At 45.4% G+C, this 25,895-nt stretch overlaps 2 protein-coding genes across 2 annotated transcripts; one reads left to right on the forward strand and one right to left on the reverse strand.

Annotated features, from left to right (window-relative positions):
* Positions 1–7,872: 7,872 nt before the first annotated feature.
* On the reverse strand, positions 7,873–8,136 carry LOC133040141 (late cornified envelope protein 3B-like). Its single transcript, XM_061119895.1, has one exon. It carries the CDS (start codon positions 8,134–8,136, stop codon positions 7,873–7,875), a length of 264 nt encoding a protein of 87 aa, XP_060975878.1.
* Positions 8,137–19,435: 11,299 nt separating this feature from the next.
* LOC133040142 (late cornified envelope protein 3B-like) lies at positions 19,436–19,699 on the forward strand. Its single transcript, XM_061119896.1, has one exon. The coding sequence runs from the start codon at positions 19,436–19,438 to the stop codon at positions 19,697–19,699; it is 264 nt and encodes an 87-aa protein (XP_060975879.1).
* The last annotated feature ends 6,196 nt before the right edge of the window (positions 19,700–25,895 follow it).

Raw genomic sequence — 25,895 nt, forward strand, 5'->3', positions numbered from 1 at the left:
AATTGCCTCTAGGGCAGGGGCTAAGGGGCTTTACCAGCCACAGCCTCCCTCAGGCTGAGTGCTGAGGAACTGACTGTAGATCCCCAAAGATCCAAGCCCTGGATGAATACTCATGAGGTGACTTCTAAGGAAACCAGAGAAGTGTTTTAGCCCATCTTTTTCCAATCCCCAAGTAAGGTCTTTGAGCCCTGCTTCCATGGCCTGGCTGGTCTCTTGAGGACTGACTCAAGAACCATGTCCTTCCTTTCTAATACACTCCACACATCCTTCCCTCCCTGGTCAGAGACTCATTCCTGATGCCCGTGTCACTGGCTAACATACAGGTCCCAGCTGACAGGATCATTAGAGGACCAATGTGGTTCTTCAAGTTCCTTTGGTGGCAATGACGATTGTGACTAAACCCCTTCCCTCATACTCTTTAACATAGCAGTTCTATTATACATAAATCCTCTCTCAAATTGAAGCCATGATATCAGGGATCAAAGTACAGCTCTGCTGTTTATTAACTACGTGTGCGTGTTTGCTCAGTCTTGTTCAACTCTTTGCCACTCCATGACTGTAGCCTGCCAGGCTCCTCTGTCCATGGAATTCTCCAGGCAAGAATACTGGAGTAGGTTGTCATTCCCTTTCCTGGGGGATCTCCCCAACCCAGAGATTGAACCCAGGTCTACACTGCAGGCAGATTCTTTACCATCTGAACCACGAGGGAAGCCCCATATAAAAACTTAAGCAGTTATTTGGTAGGTGAAATGCATACAGCCCCATCAACCTCATCATATCAACAAACTTAACAAAAATCTTCATCAATTTTCAGTAAAATATATAGAATTAGTTGTGACCTCACGTGTTCCACTGACAACCACATGACAGATGCCCTTTGTCTTCCATTCACTGTGATTTCCGTTAGCCCAGCAGATGCAGGTCATATTTTGACATCGTCCCACTCCTCTACCAAGTCCTACCTCAGCTTCACTCCCTTCTTACCCAGCACTCCATGCTGCAGATGCCATGAGGTTCTCTCAAGAGTTTCGTGTCACACGCCATGATCCCAGCTTCATTCTTTCACTCCTTACCCATCCCATTTCCATGATCCAGTAAGCTCAGCTGAATCAACACACATATCATAGAAGGCAAACACTTTATTCCCATCAGGGGATCTGCAGAGCAGTGCACACACATGTGCCCCATCACTTAGCACATAGGATCTACTGAGTTGTTCCATTGTCGATCTGTCTCTATGAGCTAGTCAAAAGCAGTTCTGTGTGTCTCTGCATTACCAGTGCCCACAAAGGATAAATCCTGAGTGCAGGGTATGTGAGCTGAATGAGTAAATAAAAGTAGAATGGCAGCCAGTGGACCTGAGCTATGGGTAATTGAATTGTCATTGAAATTTCCTGTTCTGTTTGTCCTTCCTCACAATCTGTGCCTCAGAAACTGCTGACAGCCTGGTCCTGGAAGGATGTGGTCCTGTCACCTTGGGCTGAGCTTGAGGACACACACCTGGGCTGTGCAACAGAAAGCTCAGCATAAAAGGGCTCGGGTCCTGGGATCCAAGGTCCACAGTCAACTCAACAAGAGCCTCTCCTGCTTGCACAGACTCAGGTGAGTGTCAGCTGGGCAGAGAGCCTGAGCTGAAGGGGCTGAGCAGATGAACCTGTGCTTCAGCCAGGAGGCGGCAATAGGAAGACAGGATGGAGGTGGCAGAAATTTTCCCATGGTGAGCGGCAAGGCTGGGATTGTGAGGAAGAAGAGTCCATACACCATGTCAGGGGTTTTGTGATGCAGCAGACCTCAGCGTCTCTCCTTCCTCATTTTCCCAGACCTGCACCCTTTTCTCCTCACACCCTCAGTGATCTCCTTGCTCCTCACTTGGTGTCTGGAATGTACTTAGTCGCTCAGTCATGTCCGATTCTTTGTGACCCCATAGATTGGAGCCCACCAGGCTCCTCTGTCCATGGGGATTCTCCAGGTAAGAATACTGGAGTGGGTTGCCATGCCTTCCTCCAGGGGATCTTCCTGACCCTGGGATTAAACCCAGGTCTCCTGCCTTGCAGGCGTATTCTTTACCGTCTGAGCCACAAGCGAAGCCCAAGAATACTGGAGTGAGTAGCCTATCCCTTCGCCAGAGGATCTTCCCGACCCAGGAATCGAACCGGAATATCCTGCACTGCAGGCGATTTATGGGACAGTTGTGTGTCGTGTGCACTGCCTGCCTGCAGGGGGCGCCATTCACACTACATCTGTAGGGTGTTCGCAGTGTCTCTGAAGACTCATCTGGAAGTCTGCCAGCTTCCTTTCCTTCCAGGAGAGAGATGAAGCAAAGACAACAGTAGGCAAACAGTAGGCACATTTAACTCCAAATCAGATTCCATCTCTCTTCTGTGTCGGGAGCTGCTGGGATGCGCCCAGTCGGTGACAAGGTCATGGGACGAGAGAGGAACCTGCAAGGCAGCTCTTCCCCTCGAGGTTGTCCCGGGGGCCCGGTATGTCCCTTTCTTCCTTCTGTCTTACTGTTGTTGGGCTTTCTATTAATTTTTGGAAATATAATAGTAATAAAGCCTCACTGGAAAAGTGCAAGCCTTTTTGGAAATGCTCATGATTGCTCTGGCTCAGGACACGACCATAAACATCAAGTCAAAAAAGAAAAGGCCACAGGTATAATTTGGCTGCTTGCTTAAAAGATTATAATGTTCTAGAATAGAAAAGAGTAGAGGCATTTAGATTTAGAAGTAGATACACTGCTTCAGTTTACTTGCTCCTTGGTTAAAAGGGTTTTCACTATTGCTATTTCCTTGCTGCTATTTGTTTATTGTTTCCCTTTCTTTAAACAACATGGGATATTGTGGGTATTTTTGTAAAATTAGAAAATGGGGTACATAGGATTTTAATAGAAGATTTATATTAACCAGCTTCACTGCCATTATCTCACTATTAATAGAGGTGTTTTGCTGCTTTAGAGGTGTTTTTGCTGTTTAATAGTTAATCATTGTAAATTGAGATTTTTGTGGTTTCAGGTAAAAAAAAAATATCAGGGTTTTCTCATGGTACTATTCTCAGAAATGTCAAACATGTTACTGTGACCCTTCCCATGTATTGTTTTATTGTCCAAAGAATTTACACTATACCTGAGATTTGTGGAACATTGTTTTTGTTAGAGTAAGAATGTTAGGCCATTGAGGCAAGAAGACTATGTATGGGACATTTAAGTATAAACCCTGTAATCGAAAACGTTCTAGATAAATGCATAGGGGAAAAACATGGGAAAAAAATATTGACGGAAGCACAAACCAATATCTGATGTAATATGTGGTGACTTAAGGGGGAGGTAACGTTCATTCTATAAAAACTGAGCTATCCTAAATATATTTTAAAAAAAGCTACCTCTTCTACGCAACCTTCTGTGTGTGTGTGTCTGTCTGTCTGTCTGTCTTCCTTGCCGATGCCACTCATCCCTTGGGTATTCCTGGTCCTTCCGGGGCTGGACCTCAGCACTTCTGATCCTGACTCCAGGACCAATTGGTCTGAAGGGAGAAGGACCTACAAATAAATTATACAGTGGCCTGAACCTTCTGCATTGACACGTACTTGTTTCATTTCTGTTTTGCTCAGGTTTGCTGACCTCCCACCGAGATGTCCTGCCAGCAGAACCAGCAGCAGTGCCAGCCCCCTCCCAAGTGCCCCTCCCCCAAGTGCCCCCAAAGAGCCCAGCACACGGTCTTCCTCCAACCTCTTCAGGCTGTGCTCCCAGCTCCGAGGGTGGCTGCTGCCTGGGCCCCCACAGACGCCGCAGGTCCCGCCGCTGCCGGCACCAGAGCTAGGTCTCCTGTGATAGGGACAGTGGTCTGCAGTCCAGGTGCTCTTGCTGTGGCCAGGGATCTGGGGGCTGCTGCTGACCTGGATCATGAGATTAAGTAAAAACATTTGGTTCTAACATGACTGGAATCTACCTCTTCTGGTACATTTGGTTCCTGTGCCCTTCTCTCCTGCAGAGATCTCCCTTGGAGATTTCCAAATGTTTTCCCAGAAGGTTTTCCCAGAAGGCTTCAAGAGCTCAGGAGAGCTTCACCTCTCCTTCTTGATGTCCTTGTGAAAAAATAGAGCTTTTCTTTCACATTGCAACCTTTGTCTAACGTGTCCATGTCTTCGCCCCACCCCAGGCCGCCCAATGTTGGGTGCAGAACCCTGTCTCAGGAACACAAACATAGCAGCTCATACTCTCCTCAACTCACAGCAAGCTTTGGGGGATCATGTACTAGGGTGAAGGTAGGGTTAAGGATGGGGGGGACAAGTTAGTGAAAGTCTTAAGTTTTCCTGTAGGAAAGAGAGGAGATAGTACGGATGTTGAAATCCTCAGGGTCAACTCACGGAGTTTCTGTAAGAACGTTGTTCCAGGCTCCTCAGCTGAATGGCAGGGCCGAGAGGGCAGAGAATCAGAAAGAGGCCAAAGAAGAACAAGATTAAAGAGGATGGAAGAGGAGACTATTAAGCCAGTCATCAATGAAGGATGAGAGAGGAGAGGTTGTAGAGTGTAAATGGGAAGAATTTGAAACTGGGGGATGGGAAGGAGTGGATTGGAGAAGCTCACCAAATGAAGGGGTTCTGAGAGTGTGAGCTGGGAGGAGACACAGAATGAAGGGCATGGTGGATGGGGAAGGAGCAGCACTCAAGAGCAAAGGAAACTGCAAAGAGTAAAGGAGCTGCAAAGAGGCCCAGGGAATGCAGAATCTTGCTCTGCACAGGGCATCTCTTTCCCTGACAGCTCCTGACTTTTCACCTGACTCACTCTCCGGAAAGCTCCATTTGGGTGGAAGAAGACCTCCTTCCTCCCCCTGCTCCGATCCTGTGGTTGCTTTCACACAAAGTGCTGGGCTGTTCTCTAGGAAGCAAGGGGAAAGGAAAATCCCTGGGGAGCCTGGAAAGGGGAGGGTGGGAGTAGAATGGTGCAAACGCAACCCACAGTCAGATGGTGCTCAGCAGGAGAATCTTTATAATTCCATGAGGTCACAGACAGGGGGCAAGCTGGGAGTGGCACAGAGCTCTGGAAAGCCGTGGAAATGAGCTGCATGGTCCAGCTGAGGCCCCTGAGTGGCACCCTGGGAGCCCAGCCATGGCCATGCCAGGGAGGGAACGAGGAGAAGCACCAGACTGGGCAGCTCCTTGGCCCCTGGGCTGCCCCAACCCTGATGCTCTGTGGTCCTTGTGACCCAGAGCAAGAGAGGTTCGCAGAGCTGTGACAGCAACAGGGGTCTCCAGAATGCTCTGGTATAGTGTCAGTGGGATGTGTGGTCCTCGTGAGGGATCAGGTAGACTTTCCCCCGCCAGAGCTGGAATCACAGAAGAATGAGACTGGAGACAAACAGTCTAAAGGATATGTGAGATTTAGACATGGGGAGGGAGATGACATTGTTGATTTTTCTTGGCAGGACATCTCTGCTCAGTGACACTGGGGGAAATAAATAAAGCAGGTGTAACATTGAAATACACACACACGCGTACATATCCCGTCCTTTTGCCCTTTCAATGACATTTTGCAGATCCTGACTCTATGACTCTCAGCCCACAGTGTAAGGAACCTGAAGGCAGCAGGGAAACAGAAAGGCCTTTGGGCAGAGACGATCTGGATCAAGACTGTTGATCAACCCCCGGACTTTCTCTTTTCCTCCTTTGATGTATAGCCAAGGGGCAAAAAGGGGGACCCTATATGAAGAGTGGAGACAGTGAAGGGTTATCATCTGAGTGACAGATCCTCAAACTCTCCAGCCCCAGGCCTTCAACATTCCCTTGGTAGATTCCCAGACATGTTTCTGATAAAAGGGAGCTGAATAGTCCCTAAGCTGCTCAAATGTCTGCCCTTGACCCTCAGGACTTTTGAAGGCTGGGTGTTTATAATTCTTCATTCGTTCAAACAACGTACATTGAGTACACATTTCAGAAATGTGTTGAACATAGCGAATTCAGCACTGTATCAGACACAGTTCCCAGCCTTGAGAAGCTTGTTGTGTAACAGACAGAGTATAGACTGACATGAAATGAAATTATCATTAACTGGAATGGTACTTGCTCTAAGTATGTGGGAAATCCTTGGAACTTAGGTCATAGAGTTTGGACATCTTGTCAAATGGACAAGTTCCCATTTGACAAGATTGAGGCATCTAGCCATTGTCACTTGTACCACTTAGGGACAGTGAATGAGGTCTTCAGACTTCCAAATGGCTCTTTGTGTAGGGCGGGAGCTAAGATGTTGCTCTGTGGTAACCCAGTTAAGGTGTTTAAGAGGAACTCATGGGATTCAAGAGCCAGGAGTCCCTGGGCTGGAGATTTCCGGAAGGAAGGAGAAAATAGCTGCATTTTTCCATTGTATTTTATTTTAACTTTGTAGAATGAAGTAATGACTTAACATGACATATGTAAAAAAATGGATGTCTTTGATAAGACATTATTGTTGCAATAATGATTCTGAACTTTCTAGATACACAAAGGCTGTGGGAACAGTCTTTCTCTTCAAAACTTGAATATTTTGTAATCATGGCCAGTATTTGAGCCTTTTCAAAATTTATACTAAGGCTTCAAGAATAGGTAGTATGAGCTGGAAAGAAGTGAGGTTAGTGGTCAATATGCCCACTGAGATAATTTTAAAACATAGCTAAAAATTCCTCGACTCCCTGCTCATTGAGAAATAAAGTCTGTGTTCCCTCCCCTTAAATCTAGACAGGCTTATGACATCTCTAACCCATAGACTATGGTAGAAGTGATGCTGTGTAACTTCTGAGCCTGGACCATGAAAGGTCATGTAGATTCCTCCTGGTCCTCTTGGGATGCTGTCTCTGGGAGGTACCATGTGAATAGTCTCAGGACCACTCCAAGATTATCATCATGCTAGAGAGGCCAGGAATAAAGCATGCAGCTGAAGCCAGCATCAACTCCAGTTATCTGAGTGAATGACTCTTTATTGCTATTGGATTCGAAAACTAGCATTCAATAGCCAAAAAGTAATGGAAATGAGTTCCATTCTACATCAAATCTCTTGAAAAAAAATGTACAGGCATCCAGTCTGCAACCCTCTGAGATGCTTCTCATGTCCTCTTTTCTTCTCAGTTTTCTCAAAGCCCAGAGGTTCTCACTTGCTGGATGCCCCGTGTATTCTTTCCAGGAAAGCCCTCAGTTTGGGTTTCTTGAGAGTTCACTGCCTGTCCAGTTCACCTCTCTCTCCCAAGTTCATTATTTTCAGATGAACTTGCTCTTTCTCCACCAGGTCTTTCTTTCGCCTCCAAGTCCTCCATCCTCTTTGGTCTCATTTTCCTCAATGTCTGATCCTTCACACTAGCCTCAGCAGAGAAACGGATTCCGAGGACAGCTCATCCCTCCTCTCCCATGTTATACATGGCCTTTTTCTGAGAGTGTTCTCAGCAACCAAACAGCTCCTCTTCTCCCACCTGCCACCCCCAAAACTCCCACTGGGCCGCCCACACAAGCCCATGTGAGAAAAAGCAGACCTATTAATGTGCCAGGCCCCTGCCAGGATCATTCCATGGTGCAGGCAAGCTGGACCTTCAGGAATTGAGGGAGGGGGTTGGGTGGAGCAGTCAATGGACAGGTGAGAGGCATGTGGTGTGAGAAGAGGTTTTATTTCCCTATGTGGTCAAACAGGTGAGAACACTGTGAGGCACAGAGCAGGGAGCCCACAGGCTCTTGGGAAACACACCTTGGAGTCTCTTAGGGAGAGCTTACCACCCTGCTGTGAACATTTCAGCCAGTCAGCCTGGGAAACAACGATTAGGGTGTCCAAGAAAGGATGCATCAGCTGGGGCTTTTCCTTGGCTTTTGGATTCTTGTTTCCTCTGAAATCACGTGTCTCAGCATCAGGAGGCCAGGTCAGCAGCAGCCCCCAGATCCCTGGCCACAGCCAGAGCGCCCGGACTGCAGACCACCATCACCGTCGCAGGAACTGGAGCTCTGGCGCCGGCAGCGGTGGGACCTGGGACGCCTGTGGGGGCCCAGGCAGCAGCCGCCCTCGGAGGTGGGAGCACAGCACGAGGAGGCGGGAGGCAGATGCTGTGCTGGGCTCTTTGGGGGGCACTTGGGGGAGGGGCACTTGGGAGGGGGCTGGCACTGCTGCTGGTTCTGCTGGCAGGACATCTCGGCGGGAGGTCAGTGAGCCTGGACACATTCAAGGAAAAGGTCAGTGCACAAGCTCCAGACCAGTGTCTCCCCTGTGAGCGGTCTTACTAGGGCCTATGCTCCTAAGCCCAGCTGCTTCCTGAGCTGTGATGTTTAGGAGGAAAGTGGAAACGGATCTCAAGCTCAACTGACCTGGCAAGACAGTTCCCTCACTCTACTCCTGCCCACAACCATGCTATCTGCCTCTAAGTGGGCCCCGTAGAAACACAGAGGCAAATACACCCCACTGGGAAGTGACCTGTGGAGGATGTCTCTGGGTGCATGCATGTTTCAGGATGAAGCGTGGGGGTGGTGCTGAGAGCCATGTGTCCCAGGCCCCAATGCCTCCCACACAGGTCCTTGCTCACTGCCCCCTGCCCTGTTCCCAGTTGCCCCCCAAAGTCTGATTCTTGCTGCCTCCACAGACACCTCTGCTTTCCTCTTCCCCACCAACCATGAGTTTGTCTCCCCCACACTCCTAACTGAGGCTCTGTCCCCTTCCAGTCACTCACCGCTGCAGTGCAGGCAGAAGGATGCTCCTGAGTAGGCTGTGGATGCACAGTTCAGAGCAGAAGCCCTTTTATCCTATGCTGGGTGTGTGATGCACGGCCCGAGCATCCTGCTGCTTTCACAACAAGGGGAGGGCAATGACAACACACACTTCCTACTTGCTTGCCTCGTGTCTTCCTGGGCATGAATCTAAAATTCTACTAAGGTGGAACCAGGATGTCCCTATGACTGCTGAACTAGTTCCTACTCAGAGCTGCTCTGGATCTATTGCTATGTCTTTAGTCATTCATTCACTTCCATTCCTAGACCAAGCTCTGTCCATTTTACTTCATTTGTCAAGAATAATATAGAGAGATGTATGACAGGTTTCTTCTCTGATTATCTCACAGGTTAAATAGATCATGACACAGAGAAGTAAATATATATTTTAAAATAATTTTTTAAAGTCTTTATTGAATTTGTTACAATATTGCTTCTGTTTTATGTTTTGGTTTCTTTGGCCACAAGGCATATGAAATCTTAGCTCCCTAACCAGGGATTGAACCCTCACATCCTGTATTTGAAAGTGAAGTTCTAACCTCTGGGTGGCCAAGAAAGTCCCTAGGCAAGTAAGTATATTGATCTATTGAGATAAGTGCTATCACAGAAGCGTTTACAAAGAACTCAAGCCTAAAATTTTAGCTTGTGATGGTCAGTCCCCCTTGTCCCCACATTGCACTGCAAGTTCCAAACAGTAAAGGAGACTTCAGTGTTCTCTGAAGTCTGGTCAAGTTTCAGCTGGTCAAGGTCATTGTCCTGAGGGAGAAGGGAGATGTGTAGGGTAAGGGATGGAGGTGGGAGCCAGTTCTTGTCTAAGACAGACAGGTTCCTGAGAGGACCTCACTGTCCCATGAGGCAGCATGGGCAGCAGTAGAGGAGTCCCACTAAGAAGGAGCCTACAGCTCTAGATGTGACGAGATTCACGATTGATACTATTAACAAGGAGGAGGAGAAGGGGAGTGGGGCGAAGTCCACTCTTCACTGAGGCTCTGTTGTGTCCATATCTGCCAATGTGCACTATTGATTCTAACACCATAGAAGCTAATAGAAGGAAATGGTTCAGGTGTTGGAAGAGCTAAGGGAAGGGAAACTGTGCAAATGATAATAATGAACCATTTTGCAAAATGGTTGGTAATTTTAAGGTTGACCATGGTGGAGGTTTTATATGAGCCTCATTTGATATCATAGACCTAATAATGGCTAAATTGAAAGTGTTTGTTGCTCAGTCATGTCTGACTCTTTGTGACCCCATCGACAGTGGCCTGCCATGTTCCTCTGTCCACAGAATTCTCCAGGCAAGAATACTGGAGTGGGTAGCCATTCTCTTCTCCAGGGGATCTTCCTGACCCAGGGATCGAACCTGGGTCTCCTACATTGCAGGCAGGTTCTTTCCCATCTGGGTGCTATTTTCCCATTGAATTTAACGGTGACATTACATATCCATTCCTCATCAAACTGTATCTCCAATATGAAAAATATATTACATTACACTTACCAAAAATAAATTTATCATTGACACTTCAGCATTCACATACTTAAATTTAATTAAATAGAATTAAATAAAACTTTATTATAGCAAATGTATTACATTACATTCCAATTTCTTATAAGCGTAAAGAACTAGCTACCTGTTTTTAGACACAAAATTAATAGTAAAGGCTATGGTGTCCTTTTTCTCTTCAATGTACAATTTACTTGTTTTGAATCAGTGATTCCAAAAGTTCTTCCAGGATACATGTGGGGACATAAATGGTCCTGGACAGGGGGGCTGATGGTGTATTTTCACCCAGATATCTCAGTTAAATATATATTCCAGGAAGATCCCCTGGAAAAGAGAATGGCTACCCACTCCAGTATTCTTGCCTGGAGAATTCCGTGGACAGAGGAACCTGGCAGGTTACTGTCCATGGGGGTCACAAAGAGTCAGACATGACTGAGCAACTAACACTTTCACATTAACCACTATAAGGTCTATGATATCAAATGAGGCTCATACAAAACCTCCTAAGGCAAAATGTGTAGGTGGAAGGGAGGAGAACTGACTCAGTCTTAGGGTTCAAATCTAGCTGCAGAAGGGAGCTAATTATTTTTCCATGCAATATGCTTTTCTAGAAATAAGCACAGAGGCCATGTTTAACCCCAGCAATGTGTGATTCTGAGGTGCTGTGAGGCTACACTTTGGGTGTAACACGTGTGCCCAGTCAGTGTGACTCAAAACATTGCAGAACCTGCCAATAGAACTGCTTTCTGGTCCTGGTACATCACCAGCTGACTGGTAGCTGGCTTCCTCCCAGCCCCACCCCTGAGTCCTTGTCTTAGTCCCTGTCTCCCGATGTGCTCATTCTCTTCCTCCTTATGATGGAGCTCTTTAATTTCACACCTCTCTCCTGGAACCTTGCCAGGTGACTCAGTGGTAAAGAATTCACCTGCCACTGAAGGAGGCATAGGAGACGAGGGTTCGATCCCTGGGTGGTGAAGATCCCCTGGAGGAGGGATGGCAATCCACTCCAATATTCTTGCCTGGGAAATCTCATGGACAGAGGAGCCTGGTGGGCTACAGTTTGCAAAGAGTCAGACATGTCTGAGCATGCACATTCTCCTGGAACTTCCCCCACCTCACAGCCAGGGCTTTCCTTCTCAGAACAGAGTCCACAGTGAGCCTGAGAAGGCCGAGGAAGACACTTGAATTCACAGCTCAAAGCATGTATCGACTCCAAAGATGCTTTACTGTGAAGATGTCAGATTCTGAGATAAAACATGGAGAAGAAACTAACATGGAGAAGAAACTGACCTGGTTGGCCTAAAACGAAGATCTTATGATCTAGTAACGTGTATGTGCGCTCCGGAGCAGGAAGTGCTTTATCTGAGGTCCAGCTCCTGGGCAGGCCTTCTGAGCCAGGTGTATTAGTGACAAAGAAACAAGCAAGGAGCAGCCCTTCTCATCGGCAATTTATGACTGATGTTGTGAAAAGGGGATGATGAGAAAAGTAAGGCCCAAAGTCGTATCCTGGGAAGGTATTTCTGCTTATAGTTTACGTCCTTTTGTTTTCTTATTATCAGATACCGAGTACAGACTGGAACTAACAATAATCCTTGGTTTTCAATGTATGCTGGTCATTGGTCCACACATGCCCCCTCTTAATTTTTCTACCTATCAATCATTTAAATAAAAACACACAAAAGTCTACCACCTAAGTGAAATAATAACTTTATAGTAAATTACATGGACCTACTGAGTTCTCTGTCATCCCATGTCCCAGCCAACTGACATAACCAAAAGCCTGAATTTTGTACTTAATGTTCTTTCTTTCTTCCCTTTTAATATATTTTTGTCACATTTGCATATATTCCTAAAAAGCACTGTTTTAAATTTTTTCTATTATTAAGTCAGATTCCTTGAGGTATATTTTGTTGCTATTTAGTCACTAAGTTGTATCTGACTCTTTGTGACCCCATGAGCTGTAGCCCACCAGGCTCCTCTGTCCACACTCTCCAGGCAAGACTACTGAAGTGGGTCGCTATTTTCTTCCCCAGGGGATCCTCCCAACCAAGGGTTTGAACCTGCATCTCTGCATTGGCAGTAGGATTCTTTACCACTGAGCCACCAAGGAAGCCAAGGTATATGTCACATACTCTAAAAAAATCACCCATTGGAGTATACAATTCCATGGGCTTTAACTAACAGATAACTGCGGTCATGTAACTGCTGCTACAATTAAGATATGGAACAAGTCCATCACCCCAATATATTCCCTCCCCCATCCCAACCCTGGGCAACCACCAATCTATTTTTTAGTCTTTATAGTTTTATCTTTTCCAGAATGTCATATAATTCAGTTCAGTTCAGTCACTCAGTCATGTCCGACTCTTTACGACCCCATGAACTGCAGCACGCCAATCTATCCATCACCAACTCTCAGAGCTTACACAAACTCATGTCCATTGAGTTGGTCATGCCATCCAACCATCTCATCTTCTGTTTTCCCCTTCTTCTCCCACCTTCAATCTTTCCCAGCATCAGGGTCTTTTCCAATGAGTCAGTTCTTTGCATCAGATGGCCAAAGGATTGGAGTTTCAGCTTCAGCTTCAGTCCTTCCAATGAATATTCAAGACTGATTTCCTTTAGGATGGACCAGTTGGATCTCCTTACTGTCCAAGGATTCTCAAGAGTCTTCTCCAACACCACAGTTCAAAAGCATCAATTCTGTGGCTCTCAGCTTTCTTTATAGTCCAACTCTCATATCCATATGTGATGACTGGAAAAAACAAAGCTTTGACTGGATGGACATTTGTCAGCATATAATTAGAACTATATAATATGTGACATTGAAAACCTGACTTCTTTCACATAGAAAAATGTGTTTAAAATTTATTCCTGTTGTTTCATATAGTAGCAGCTCATTCCTTTTTTACTGCTAAGTAGCATTCCACTGTATGGATGTATCATATTTTTAATCCATTCACCAGTTGAAGGACATTTGGTTTATTTGCAATTCATTGCAATTACAAACAAAGCCATTATAAACATTGACTTACAGGTTTTTCTCTGAATATAAGTTTCATTCCTTTTGGCCAATTACCTAAGAATAGGGCTCTTGGGCAAATGGTGAGTATACATTTGTATTTATGAGATACTGACAAACTATTTTCCAAACTGGTTGTATAACTTTGCATTGTCACCAGCAATGTCTAAGAGCTCTAAATGTTCCACATCCTTCATAGTATTTGGTATTGTCAGTTATTTTTTTTTAACCCTTCTAATGTGTGTAGAGTGGTATCTCATTTTGCTTTTAATCTGCATTTCCTTAATGACAAATGATGTTCAGTGTCTTTTCTTGTGTTTATTTGCCATCCATGCATTTTCTTTGTTGAGACGTCTGTCTGTTTTCTGTTTTCTTATTTTTAGTTTTTAAGTATTTTTAATATATTCTAGACATAACTCTGTAAGATATATGTTCTGCAAATATTTTCCCCAAGTCTCTGAATTTTCTTTGCATTTTCCTAACAATGTCTTTTGAAAAGTTAAAGTTTTTAATTTTGGTGAAGTTCAGTTTATCAAGGTTTTCTTTTTTGAATGACTCCTTTTTTGTCATATCTAAAAAATTTTTGTATAACCCAAAGTCATAAGAGATCATCTATTATGTTTTATTTTAGAAATTTTATGTTTTGCATTTTGGTTTAATATCCTTGTTGAGTTAATTTTTGCATACAGCATGAGGTAAAATTTAATTCTTTTTTAACAGAGAGATGGCCAAGTGTTTCAGCATCATTTGTTGAAATGACTGTCCTCCCTCCATTCAATCGCCTCTGTACCTTTGTTTAAAATAAATTAATCCTCTATGCTAGGTCTGTTTTTGAACTGTTCTTTTCCATAGATCCTACCCTTGCCTTGCTCCTGATTTTAGGAGAAAAACACTCATTCTCTATATCAAGTATGAAAATATTATGAGGATTTTTTTGTAGATGCTCTTTATAAAGTTGAGGATATTCCCAAGGAATCCCTACAAGATTCGTTGTCTTTCTGAAAGCTTTTTTTTTTTTTTTATCATGAATTGACATTGGATTTTTTCAAATGCTTTCTCTGCATTTATTGAGATGATAATATGTTTTTATTTTCCCTTTAGTCTGATGTGAATGCAATAATGTCTCAACTATTTCAAGATTCTCCTTAGAATTGCTGGACTGTCTGGATTTTTTTTACATTTACCAAAAGACACATAATTTTACAAATTACGAGTATCTCATGTAATGTATAATCTAAATATCGGCTGTTTTTTTCAGCCTGTGAGTACAAAGTAAGACTATAATACATACATCTGCCCAAATAACAGTAGATGGAAATGACCATCTAAACAGTCACAAAGTGTCTCAACACTATTTCTTGGAATTTCCAAAGGGGAGTGTCACATGGCCATACCAGCCAGTCTGACAGCTCTCATCACCGCATATCCACCCAGCTCATCCTGTCTTGATCCAGCGCACATCCTTGATGTCTATCTTCCCTGATAGTCTGCTGGGAAAATCATCCTCTGTTCTGACATTTCTCATAAAATTCCTGGCTTTCTATTTTTGTATGACAGTGTTAATGGGAGAGATAATTCTACAGTTTGTTAATATACATAAAGGAAATCTGGGACTCTTCCAATGAGCTGTTTAGAAGTTAAGGATATTTAGATGCTATGGTTTTAGGGTTGGGGCTCGAATATTCTGTAATAACATATATGGGAACAGAACCTGAAAAAGAATGAATATATGTATAAATGAATCACTTTGCTATACACCTGAAACTAACACAACATTGTAAATCAACTATACTCCAATATAAAATGAAAGTTAAACTAAAATATAAAACCTAAATAAGAAAAAATATATACAATACTAAGAAAAATCACAAACCAACATCATGTTAAGGTCTTAATCCATATGGAATATTTTCAATATTTCCATATGAGGAGACATTTTACATCCCAAAAGGGCTAGACACCATCTGGGGAGGAAAATTGATACATGAAAGCTAGGAAGAAATATCCTCAATTAGAAGATTGGGAGGCATTTTCACACTCCTTTGCTCCATTTTCCCTAAAAGAAATTTGAGCCACTGGTCACAGAAGCTTCACACAGTTCTCTCCCCTCCTGGTCCCATCCCTGAAAGAAGGAAGAAGTTTGTCTTTGTTTCATTTCTTATGTAACATGACAGACTTGATTGATGAATTGAGATTTAATGCCTCCAAGCGCATTTTAAGAAAGATGCATCAGAAATAAAGTGCGTTCTCTCTGGTAGCTCCACACTGCAGGTGCCCAGCTCCTGAAGATGAGCTGCTCACACTGGTTCTCACAGAGCTGCCCTCATGGACTCACAGCATCTTCTTCCAACATCAAGGACATCTGCTCCATCTGCAGGTCTGTCTGGGAGAAATGTAAGAGGCTATGAAGAGGGGTTTCCTCCCTGAGGTGAATGTAAAACGAGAGAACAGCAAATCCAGGATTAAACCAGGTGCCCATAAGACAAGGAATGAGGGATGGAGCCTGGAGGAAACCAGAGAGAAGTCCACCTACATTTTAAAAAATATTTGTTGATTTATTTGGCTGTGCCGGGTCTTAGTTTTGGTCTTCAGGACCTTTAGTGGCATCATGTGGGATCTAGTTCCCTGACCAGGGATTGAACCCAGGCAGTCTGCATTTGGAATGTGGAGTCTTAGTCACTGGACCACCAGGGAAGTCTCCCACTTATATTTTAAGGAAGATAGAGAAACCTTTACACTGTGAGCCACCCAGAAGTTTTGGAACTTATTCCACCACTGAGATTGCTGTTACCTTTCAGCTGTTGTTGACTAATGACTCAAGACAGAATTGTACTCATTTGGACCAAAAGGAACCTTTGTACTTGTTTCTATTGAACAAGTCAAAGCGGAAAACTATTCACATTTTGCAGAGGTCTGAACCCTGGACTGGTTCAGGCCTTCTCCTTACACCCGCCACAGCACCTGCAGTCTCTCTTGGATGCATGCTGCGGCTGCTGCTGCTGCTAAGTCACTTCAGTCGTGTCCGACTCTGTGCAACCCCATAGACGGCAGCCCACCAGGCTCCCCCATCCCTGGGGGTCTCCAGGCAAGAGTACTGGAGTGTAGACAGTTGTAATTCATCATGGTGCCCCTCCTCTCTGCTAGACTGGCGGTCCTGTGGAGGCAGGCTATGTTTCCTTCATAGCTGTACTCCCAGTGCTGAGACCAGGCCCTGACCCACAGCTGACACTCCCTTAAAGTCTGTTGAATGTAGGAACTTGGGGATTAACGACTGGCTGAGAAGAAATATTCAGGAAGAAGGAGGGCTGGCAATAGCAGAATCTGGTCTGCAGGGAAAGAAACAGTGGGTGACATCCCCCTCCTGGTCATCCCCCAAGGTCAGCGGGGACCTTCGGAGGAGCCCCAGGAGTGATGTTAGCACCACTTCCTTTAGGCTGACCACTTACCTCTGTATTCTGCCACAAATTAGGACATGACCGAGTAGTCACACTGGGACACAAGTTGTATACTAAGACTTCCCCAGGGCACCAGGAGGGAGAGTAGCCAGCGTTTGTGGCATTACTGAAGGCTTTCCCCATCCAGAAAAGCTGATGAAATAAATATGGGTTGCCTTCTATCCTCTCCTTCTGCATCCTCACCATGGAGTCCAAGAGGAAAAATAGTGTCTCTTTTCATAGCTCATATTTTCCCCTTTGCAACCCAGTATCCAGTTGTAGGGGTCTCAGTGAAGTGAAACAAATGGTGGTCAAACTGAAAGGGAGGCTGGGGCTGAAAGCAAGGCCTTGGAGCTGTCAGGAACCTCACTCTGGAGACAGGAGAAGGTCAGTGGGGCCACAGTTCCCTCCACACCGTCTCCACCACCTCCATCCTAAGCTAACCCTCTGAAGGTCCACTCCATGCCAAGTCCTTCCTGCCCAGGGTCTTGAAATACTATACAGGTGCCCAAGGCTTTAGTGTTGGGTGAGTGCTGAGTAGAGGGAAAGAAACAAAATTTCCTATAGGCAGGAAGCCATTCCTAGAGGTTTTAATGGTCATAATAGAATAAGATACCTTCCTCTACAAAAAGACTTCATTCAAAATCTCACTTAATTGGGACTTCTCCAGCAGTCCACTGGTTAAGACTCCGACCTCCCAATACAGGGGACATGGGTTTGATCCCTAGTCAGGGAACTAAGATCCTGTGTGCTGCCAGGCATGGCCAAAAAAAAAAAAAAAAAAAAAAATCACATAACTATGTGCACTGCTTTTTACTAGTTAATAGGCCATGAACATTTTTCTCTGTAAGAAAATATGTGTGCTAAGTCGCTTAAGTTGTGTCTGACTCTCTGCAACCCTATGGACTGTAGCCTGCCAGGTTCCTCTGTCCATGAGATTCTCCAGGCAAGAATACTGGAGTGGGTTTCCATGCTCTCCTCCAGGGGATCTTCTGGACCCAGGGATCAAAGCTGAGTCTCTTATGTCTCCTGCATCAACAGACAAGCTCCTTACCACTAGCACTACCTGGGAAGCCCTGTAAGAAAATATAGGAACATGATATAATATTATTATAATAGCAAAACTTGTTTAAATTAGCTATGGATTATTAAAGCTTACAGCCAAAATTATATATTTTAATGATATATAGTATACTAGATTTAAGTGTGCAAATAGTTATTTTTTTAACCATATAGAGTTTTATTTCTCATTATTACATTAATTTTAATAAATGCATGATTGACCTGTGCCCTGTGTTATATCAGATCTCTTTTTATTTTTTATGTCCTCTCCCTCCCATCTCTCTCCTTACGTGTGCAAATAGTTTTGAGTTCAGATGATTGCACCAATAGCTTTTTTTCAGCTCAGGTCAATTTATCGATTTGTCCATCAACACCTAACTGGGCTCTGCTCCCATGCATGAGGCTGCCTGCTGCTGCCTGGGTGCCATCAGAGGGGCTAGACAGGGTGTAGGCACAGTCCCCTTCCCTTGCCTGTATCTCACTGTGAGGTGCTCAGGAGGCAGTAGTGGATTATTCTGAAGTTCCTGGTCACTGGGGCAGCCAGGAAACATTGTCCACTTGGAACTTTTTCTATGATTTATTAATTTGTCTGTCTGTCTGTCTTGGTAGACTCATGATCCAGTGACGGAATTCTTCTGGGATTTCCCTGGCAGTCCAGTGGTTGAGACTCTGAGCTTCCAAAACAAGGACAGAGGTTCAATCCCTAGTCAGGAAACTAGGATCCTACCAGCCATGTGGTGGCAGAGGGAGGTGGGGGAAACAAAACAAAACAGAATTCTTCCATAGCTGTACCTATTCCCAGGAAAGAAGGTGAGTCAGAATCTGAATGGAGGCAGATGGTCTGAAACAACGAAGGAAGGAAGGAAGGTTGCCAGGCTCCTAGCCGCCCCAGGGTGAGGTGTGTGGACAGTTATCATGCTTCCTGATGGAACCTCCTTAGTTGGACATTATGTAAGTGCCCAGGAAAAGGGCTTGAGGTCTAGTCCTGGGAACATGCCAGACTGTCACCCTCCCCGATTGTGAAAGCAGTAGCATGCTCAAGTCATGTATCACACACCCAGCGCAGGATAAAAGGGCTCTTGCCCTGAGTTCTTCATCCACAGCCTCCTCAGAAACAGACTTCTCCTCCCTTCTGGCACCTGGTGAGTATCTAGCAGGGACTGGAACTCTACCTGCGATGCTGGAAAGGAACCCTGAGATCATAGCAGAAAAGGGGAAACCAAAGGGGTCTGAAATGAAATCCCAGAAGTATGGTTGCACAGAAGGCAGCCAAGGGGGTGGTGTAAGGGTCAGGAAGGAGTTCCTTTGGGATGTGACAAGAATTCTGGGAACTGCAAAGGTCACAGGAGCTCATGACACTCCCCATGTTCTTTCTATTCATGTCTACACACGGTTCCTGTGATATTCACTTTTCAGAATACTTTCCTCAAATGGGTACATCCCTTGTGTGTTCCCTTTGAGATACAAAGGCCTGGATGCTCAGTTAGATTGGCACCATGGGATCCTGGGTGGAGAGCAACGTAGGAGGCATCTTGCATGATCAAATTAACTCCACATCAGTGTCCCTCTCCCTCCTGCGGCCCTGGCTTAAGAAGCAGCTGGCCTGACAAGAGAGGGATCGGGAAACCAAGAGTGGGGAAACACTGGACTGTGCATTCCAGGCTGACAAGGTGATTTTGTTTTGCCCAGGCTCACTGACCTCCTGCCGAGATGTCCTGCCAGCAGAACCAGCAGCAGTGCCAGCCCCCTCCCAAGTGCCCCTCCCCCAAGTGCCCCCCAAAGAGCCCAGCACAGTGCCTGCCTCCCGCCTCCTCAGGCTGCGCCCCCACCTCCGAGGGCGGCTGCTGCCTGGGCCCCCACAGACGCCGCAGGTCCCACCGCTGCCGGCGCCAGAGCTCGGGCTCCTGCGATGGTGATGGTGGTCTGCAGTCCGGACGCTCCGGCTGTGGCCAGGGCTCTGGGGGCTGCTGCTGACCTGGCCTCCTGATGTTGATTTCAGAGGAAACAAGAATCCAAGGGCCAAGGAAAAGCCCCAACCTGAGGCATCCTTTCCCGGACACCCCACTCTCATTTGCCCAGACTGAGCCAGGGGATGTTCCCACGCAGGGTTCGGAGCTCTCTCTGGAGGGCTCTTTCTGTCTGATCTCCAGGATCTCACAGGTCCCCACCTCCTGCACCTGCTGATGATCAGCAGAGCCTGTGCCTGACCCTGTGAAAAAATAAAGCTTTTCTTCCTCATTTCCAGGCTCATGTGTCATTTCACTCTGTCCCTCCCCAGGTCCCCCAGTGGCCAACACAACCCACACAAGTTTCTGGAGGCAGAATCTGAGCTCTGGATCAGGAGAAGAGAGCAGTTCATTTCCCCCTCCATTCATGAAGGACCATGAGTTTTCAGTTGGAATGGAGACCTATTGGCTTAGGTCTTGCACCTCTCAGTGAAAGGACTAACTTCCCTCGAAACCTGCAGTGGGTCCTGATACAACCTGGGAATTGCCAGGGTGTGATATGGGAGTTCTGTTATTTTAGTAAGCTGTTTCTGAGTCCGAAACAAACAGGGATTCCAGAGGCAAGGGAAGTGGAAATAAGCTGAGGAAAAGACACAGATGTAAAGAACAGACTTTTGGACTCGTGGGAGAAGGCAAGGGTGGGATGATTTGAGAGAATAGCATTGAAACATGTATATTACCATATGTGAAACAGATCGCCAGTCCAGGTTCAATGCATGAGACATGGTGCTCAGGGCCAGAGCACTGGGATGACCCTGAGGGATGGGATGGGGAGTGAGGTGGGAGGTGGGTTCAGGATGGGGGAGTCATATGAATGTATGGCAACTTAAGCCATGGCCGAGTCATATGAATGTATGGCAAAAACCACTACAATATTATAATTAGCCTCCAATTAAAATAAATTAATTAATTTACAAAAAAAAGATAGAGGAAGAAGATACATCTAAGGAAGGAAAGTTAACTCCATGGACTCTATGAAATGCAGGGGGAGATGAAAGGTGAGTGAAGGATTGAATGAGGTCTAGGAGGAATGGTGTGGCTGGGAGTTTAGTTAATGAGATGACTGGAGCATGTGAAATGAGAATTTTAGGAAAAAGAGAAAATGAGAAGTGTTGCTGGAATTCTATATAATTGATTAAATTTGAATTCTACACTATCGTGAAGCTAAATAAAGTACCATGTTTTAGCCTAACTTGTGAAACTCAGACATTTCTGAGGCTGAAATAATGTTCCTAAGTGTGAGCCAAGAGTAACATCTCAGTTTGACCCCTGGAAAGTCAGACAGTGTCAGAACTCAACTACAGTCGATTATAAATACTATATGAAGATGATATTAGGAACTGAGCGGGGGAGCAAAACTGGAAAACTTTGCAACCTTAAATTAGAAAATGATTTTATCAAACCTGGAAGTTAACTCCTAAAATTTGGAAGTCAAAAAGCCTCCGAGGATATTAATTCCAGATACATGCCAACTCCATCTAACAAATGAGACATGATTCCCTGGAGCAGGAGTCCCAGTTCTGGCCATTAGTTTAAGTTGGGTTAGAAATCAGCAGAGTGCTCAGCCTTCAGCAGGGCAAGGTAACTCCTGGAAATGGTTGACAAGCTGGCTCGCAGGGAAGAGCCTGCAAACCTGGAATGCAAGGTGTGAGAGCTGGAGACCACAGGCCCTGCAGCCCTGTGCGGACCGGAAACCTTATTCCACAAGCTGAACAAAACTGCAGGATTAGAGCATGCCGCCTGACAGAGGCTGCGGAAGAAGACGTGGAGATTCAGAAGCACCTCTAACTGCCACCTGAAGGGCTTACATAGTCACAGCTATGGCTGAGTTAAAACTGTGTTTAAAAATGAAGAAAGAGAGAGAGAGAAAGGAGCAGGGTCAACCAGGACAGCTTCTAGCTAGCATTCCAAGGGGGTCTTGGGAAGCTAGAAGTAACATGAGAGCATCTTTAACATGGAGCCCAGCTGTGGAGAAAATCAGACTCCCCAAAGCTCATCCAGGTGACTCCAGGTCCTGTCCTTGGACCAGTTTATCTATTCAGTTCATTTTTATTGAGCATCTATTGTGTGTTCAGTTCTAGGCACTGGGGATATGGTTGAGAATCAGAGACAACATTTCTTCTCTCGAGAACTTGCATTCAAATGGGTCTACAGGCAGCAGTTGATTGTTTCATACACAATGTCGAGTGAAACACAATGACTCTCTTCTCAGTTGGCCTCATACTCAGAGTGAGTGGACACTGGTGCTGGCTTAATAAACCCAGAGAAAACATCTAGCCTGGAGAAAATATTGACCTTTGAGATAGTGGCTTTGGTGGTAACAAAAAAAGGACGTTGAACATATGCTAGCTTCCATATCCAAAGACAGCAGGTGAGAATGGAGTGGGGGCAGATTGTTAAAAACCTCTGGAACAATGTTAGCGCATGAGCAGACGGCATCCTCATGCCCTTTCTCCGGCCCCCTCCCTTATTCTACAGCCCCGGTGAGAAAATACCTTCTTAGAGGTGCTCTTTTCTTCCCATGAATATTCTTTTTTTAATCATCTGAAAAGAGATGGCTGCACATCAGGCCTTCCTGTACAAGCATAACCAGACACATATTTTTCATAAATGTTCATAGAAAATAATAGTATTTTGTCATCATTGTAATTCATAATCATTGGAATTGAAAGGATGTGTCCTCTTCTTAAATGTGATGTTTCAGAGAGCAATGCATCTCCAGTGTTATAAAAGGTGCAAGGGCGAAATAGCAAACAGCTTACATAACTGAAATTTCCAAGACATTTGGTTAATCGCTGCTACTCACCATTATCACCCTCGTCATCACCACACCCAGTCAGTTTGATTCACAGCTGAGCTAATCTCCCTTAACCACCCCAGCCAGCATGAATCCCTCCCTCCCCTATACTATTTCTGGAGCTCCTAGAATAAATAGTATAGTCACTAAGGCACTAACTACAGTGACCTTTAGATATATCTTTTTTTTTTCTTTAAAGAACCAACCAGTTTATTTACTTTTTTTTTTTTTTTTTTTTTTTGCGCCACTCCATGTGGTGTGTAGGATCTTCTCTGACCAAGATTAGAACCCATGCCCGCTACAGTGGAATCAGAGTCTTAACCACTGGACCACCAGGGAAGTCCCTAGATGTATCTTAATTGACAAGCCTTCTGCAGAGTACTTGTCTCTGTCTCTTATTTTACTCCTCACATCTTTGGTCTCTTGTGCCTCTATCACTTTATAGTTTTTGTCTTTTTTTTTTTTTTTCCCCTTTCCCAGATGCTAGCTGTTAACAGAAGAAGCCAGAATGCAAACACAAACAGAATATCTGACTACAGATGAATGCCCAACAAGCCCCATTCTCCCTCAGCACCAGCAGGACCTCACCCCTCTAATGAGGATTCTTGGGTTCTGTGAGCTCCTCTTGGCATCACCATCTGGGCTGACTGCCCATGGACATACCAAAGATCTACCCCTCTGTTCCTGCCAGTTGTCCAAGTACTGTTTGTTTTTTTTTACAGGCCAGGGTCCTCGTCCCATCCATCAGCCCCAAGTGATCCTAAGTGACAACATCTGGATGCAACTTCCCCTCAGAGTCACTGCAGACAAAAGGGGACTAATGCCCAAAGCCTCTGACTCAGGGCCCGAGGACCCCACCCACCCCCAACACACACACACACACACACACACACACACACAGTACATCTGAGGCACAGGGTATTTGAGGAGTCCTATGACTTTCCTTATAAGAAAACTCTTGGCAACTGCCCAGGAAGGTATGGAGGACCTAGGAATGAAGATTGTTGATGGTCTGTGTGCTTGGTTGTGTCTGACTCTTTGCGACCCTTTGGACTGTAGCCCACCTGGCTCCTCTGTCCATGGAATTTTTCAGGCAAGAATATTGGAGGGGGTTTCCATGCCCTCCTCCAGGTGATCTTCCTGACCCAGGGATTGAACCTGGGTCTCTTTCATTGCAGGCAGATTCTTCATCTGCTAAACCACCAGAGAAGCCCAGGAATGAAGATTACAAGGACTCAAATCAGCTCAACATATGTTAGAAAAGGAAGGCGGGAGGGAGGGAAAGAGGGAGGGAGTGAGGGAAAGAATATGGAATAAAAGAAAAATAAGAAATGACAGGCTCACAGAAAGTTTCAAAGGACAAGTATTTGGACAATTTGGGGGGCTTCCAAATCCCTTCCATCAGAAAAGCTCCTGTTCCCTTTCTCTCCAGCTGCTGTAACACTGAACCCTGTGGCGAGTGATGCAGAGATCTCTCTGTGTTCTCCCAGATGCCAGAAGGACCCTGAGGACCCACGACAGTCATTAAGCTGTCCCTCCTACTCAAGGCACAGATACAGATCCGTCAGGTCCACTTTCCTCCCCACTGTCAGGATGTGCAAGAAGTTATGAGAAAATATGATCAGGTATGAAATTGGGGTCAAGAGATAAAGGAAGTAGCCGGTGAGAGTAGAGACCAGAAAGATTTCATGTTCTTTTATGAACAACAGGTGAGCGACACACAGATGTTCACACCCTCCAACACTTCAATTGTGTCTCCTCCATCTCATGGGACTTGATCTAAGAAGTCCCTATGCATTGAAGCTACTAAGGCTGTTCCAGTGATCTCATCCTCTCTGGTCTTCAAAACCCATCCCCTCTCTTGGTTACTGCTTGGCTCCCCCTTCTAGGTGCTGGAAGGTAAAGGTGCAAACCTTTGTGAATTAATGACTGTTCCTTCCAGCTCCACCCACCTGCCCTCTGCCAGTCCTTTGTGCCTGAAGGCCCCCAGCCTCACCACTCAGTGAGTCCACCCATTCCTCAGCATTTCCAGATCCCCCCACTGACCTGAAACAATGCCCAAGGACACAGAAGATGAGTTCCTAGTCACCCACAGGTGACTCATATGAACTGAGGACCTGGTGGGGGGTTGGGGCTTAGTAGAGGTGAGGGTTTGAGAACATAGAGTTTCTCAGAGTTGATATCTTATACAGCATTTCATAGTTTCTTGACTATGAAATATTGATCTCTTGGAGTAATGGTTGTACGTTGTTGTTTGTCATTAAATCATGTCTGACCCTTTTGTGACACCATGGACTGAAGACCATCAGGCTCCTCTGTCCTGGGATTTCCCAGGCCAGAATACTGGGGTGGGTTGCCATTTCCTTCTCCAGGGGATCTTTCCAATCCAGTGGTTGAACCCGCATCTCCTGCATTGGCAGGTGGATTCTTTACCACTGAGCCACCTGGGAAGCCCCAGTGAAAACATTAAGTAAGCAAGTGTTAGTTGCCCAGTCATGTCTGACTCTGCAATCCCATGGACTGTAGCCCCCAACCCCTCACCAGGCTCCTCTATCCATGGGATTCTCCATGCAAGAACACTGGAATGGATTGCCATTCTTTCTCTAAGGGATCTTCCCAAGCCAGAGATTGAACCTGGGTCTCCTGCCATTGCAGGTGGATTCTTTACCATCTGAATTACCTGGGAAGCTCAAGGTGAGTTCTTGGAGTAATGGTTAATAATATTAAAAAGGAAGTCTGTCCTAAATGCAACCTGTTGAACATGGCCCAGTCCTTGGGATTATGTTCCTAGTTGGCTTATAGTATAAAAGGGGAAAGAGCTCAGAGAAAGCCTTGGAACGGAGATCTTCAGAGAGCCTTCTAACTGCTTTATTAAACAAGCTGAACTCAGTGAGTTACAGAAAGAAAATAGTTTTATCTTTATCCAGTCACTGTCTTCTGCACTTTGCCAAATTTCTCCTAATACTATCAGGCAGATTCCATATCTAGGACAAAAAGGTCAGTGCAGCTCAATGTAATTCAGCATACAACTTCTGTCTCTAACGCTCCCCTCCGCCAGCACAGTCCAGCCCTCCTGCAGTGGGTAGGGACACACTGCTCAGCCTCTCTCTGTGCAGAAGATAATCCACTTGTCAGCTCTCTGCTGTACACCCTGGGCCAGTCTGGTGGGAGTGATTGTAGGGGCTAGAGCAGCTCTGCTTTTTCTGAACAAGTCCTGATGGGATGAGATTGGGCCTCTCTAGCTTCTTTAGAAGATGAACTTGCATGGATATTTTCTTTTCAGCTTTGGTACTTTCAACATAGCAACAAAAAACCCCTCTGATCCTGGAATCCTAGAACCTTCTGGAACATTCTCCATGGTCATAGA

This window comes from Dama dama, chromosome 20, assembly GCF_033118175.1.
Source record: "Dama dama isolate Ldn47 chromosome 20, ASM3311817v1, whole genome shotgun sequence".
NCBI classification, from domain to species: Eukaryota; Metazoa; Chordata; class Mammalia; order Artiodactyla; family Cervidae; genus Dama; species Dama dama.

Bases quoted from the DNA above. Each gene is read 5' to 3' on its own strand.
- LOC133040141 (XM_061119895.1), bottom strand. From the start codon at position 8,136: ATGTCCTGCCAGCAGAACCAGCAGCAGTGCCAGCCCCCTCCCAAGTGC.
- LOC133040142 (XM_061119896.1), top strand. From the start codon at position 19,436: ATGTCCTGCCAGCAGAACCAGCAGCAGTGCCAGCCCCCTCCCAAGTGC.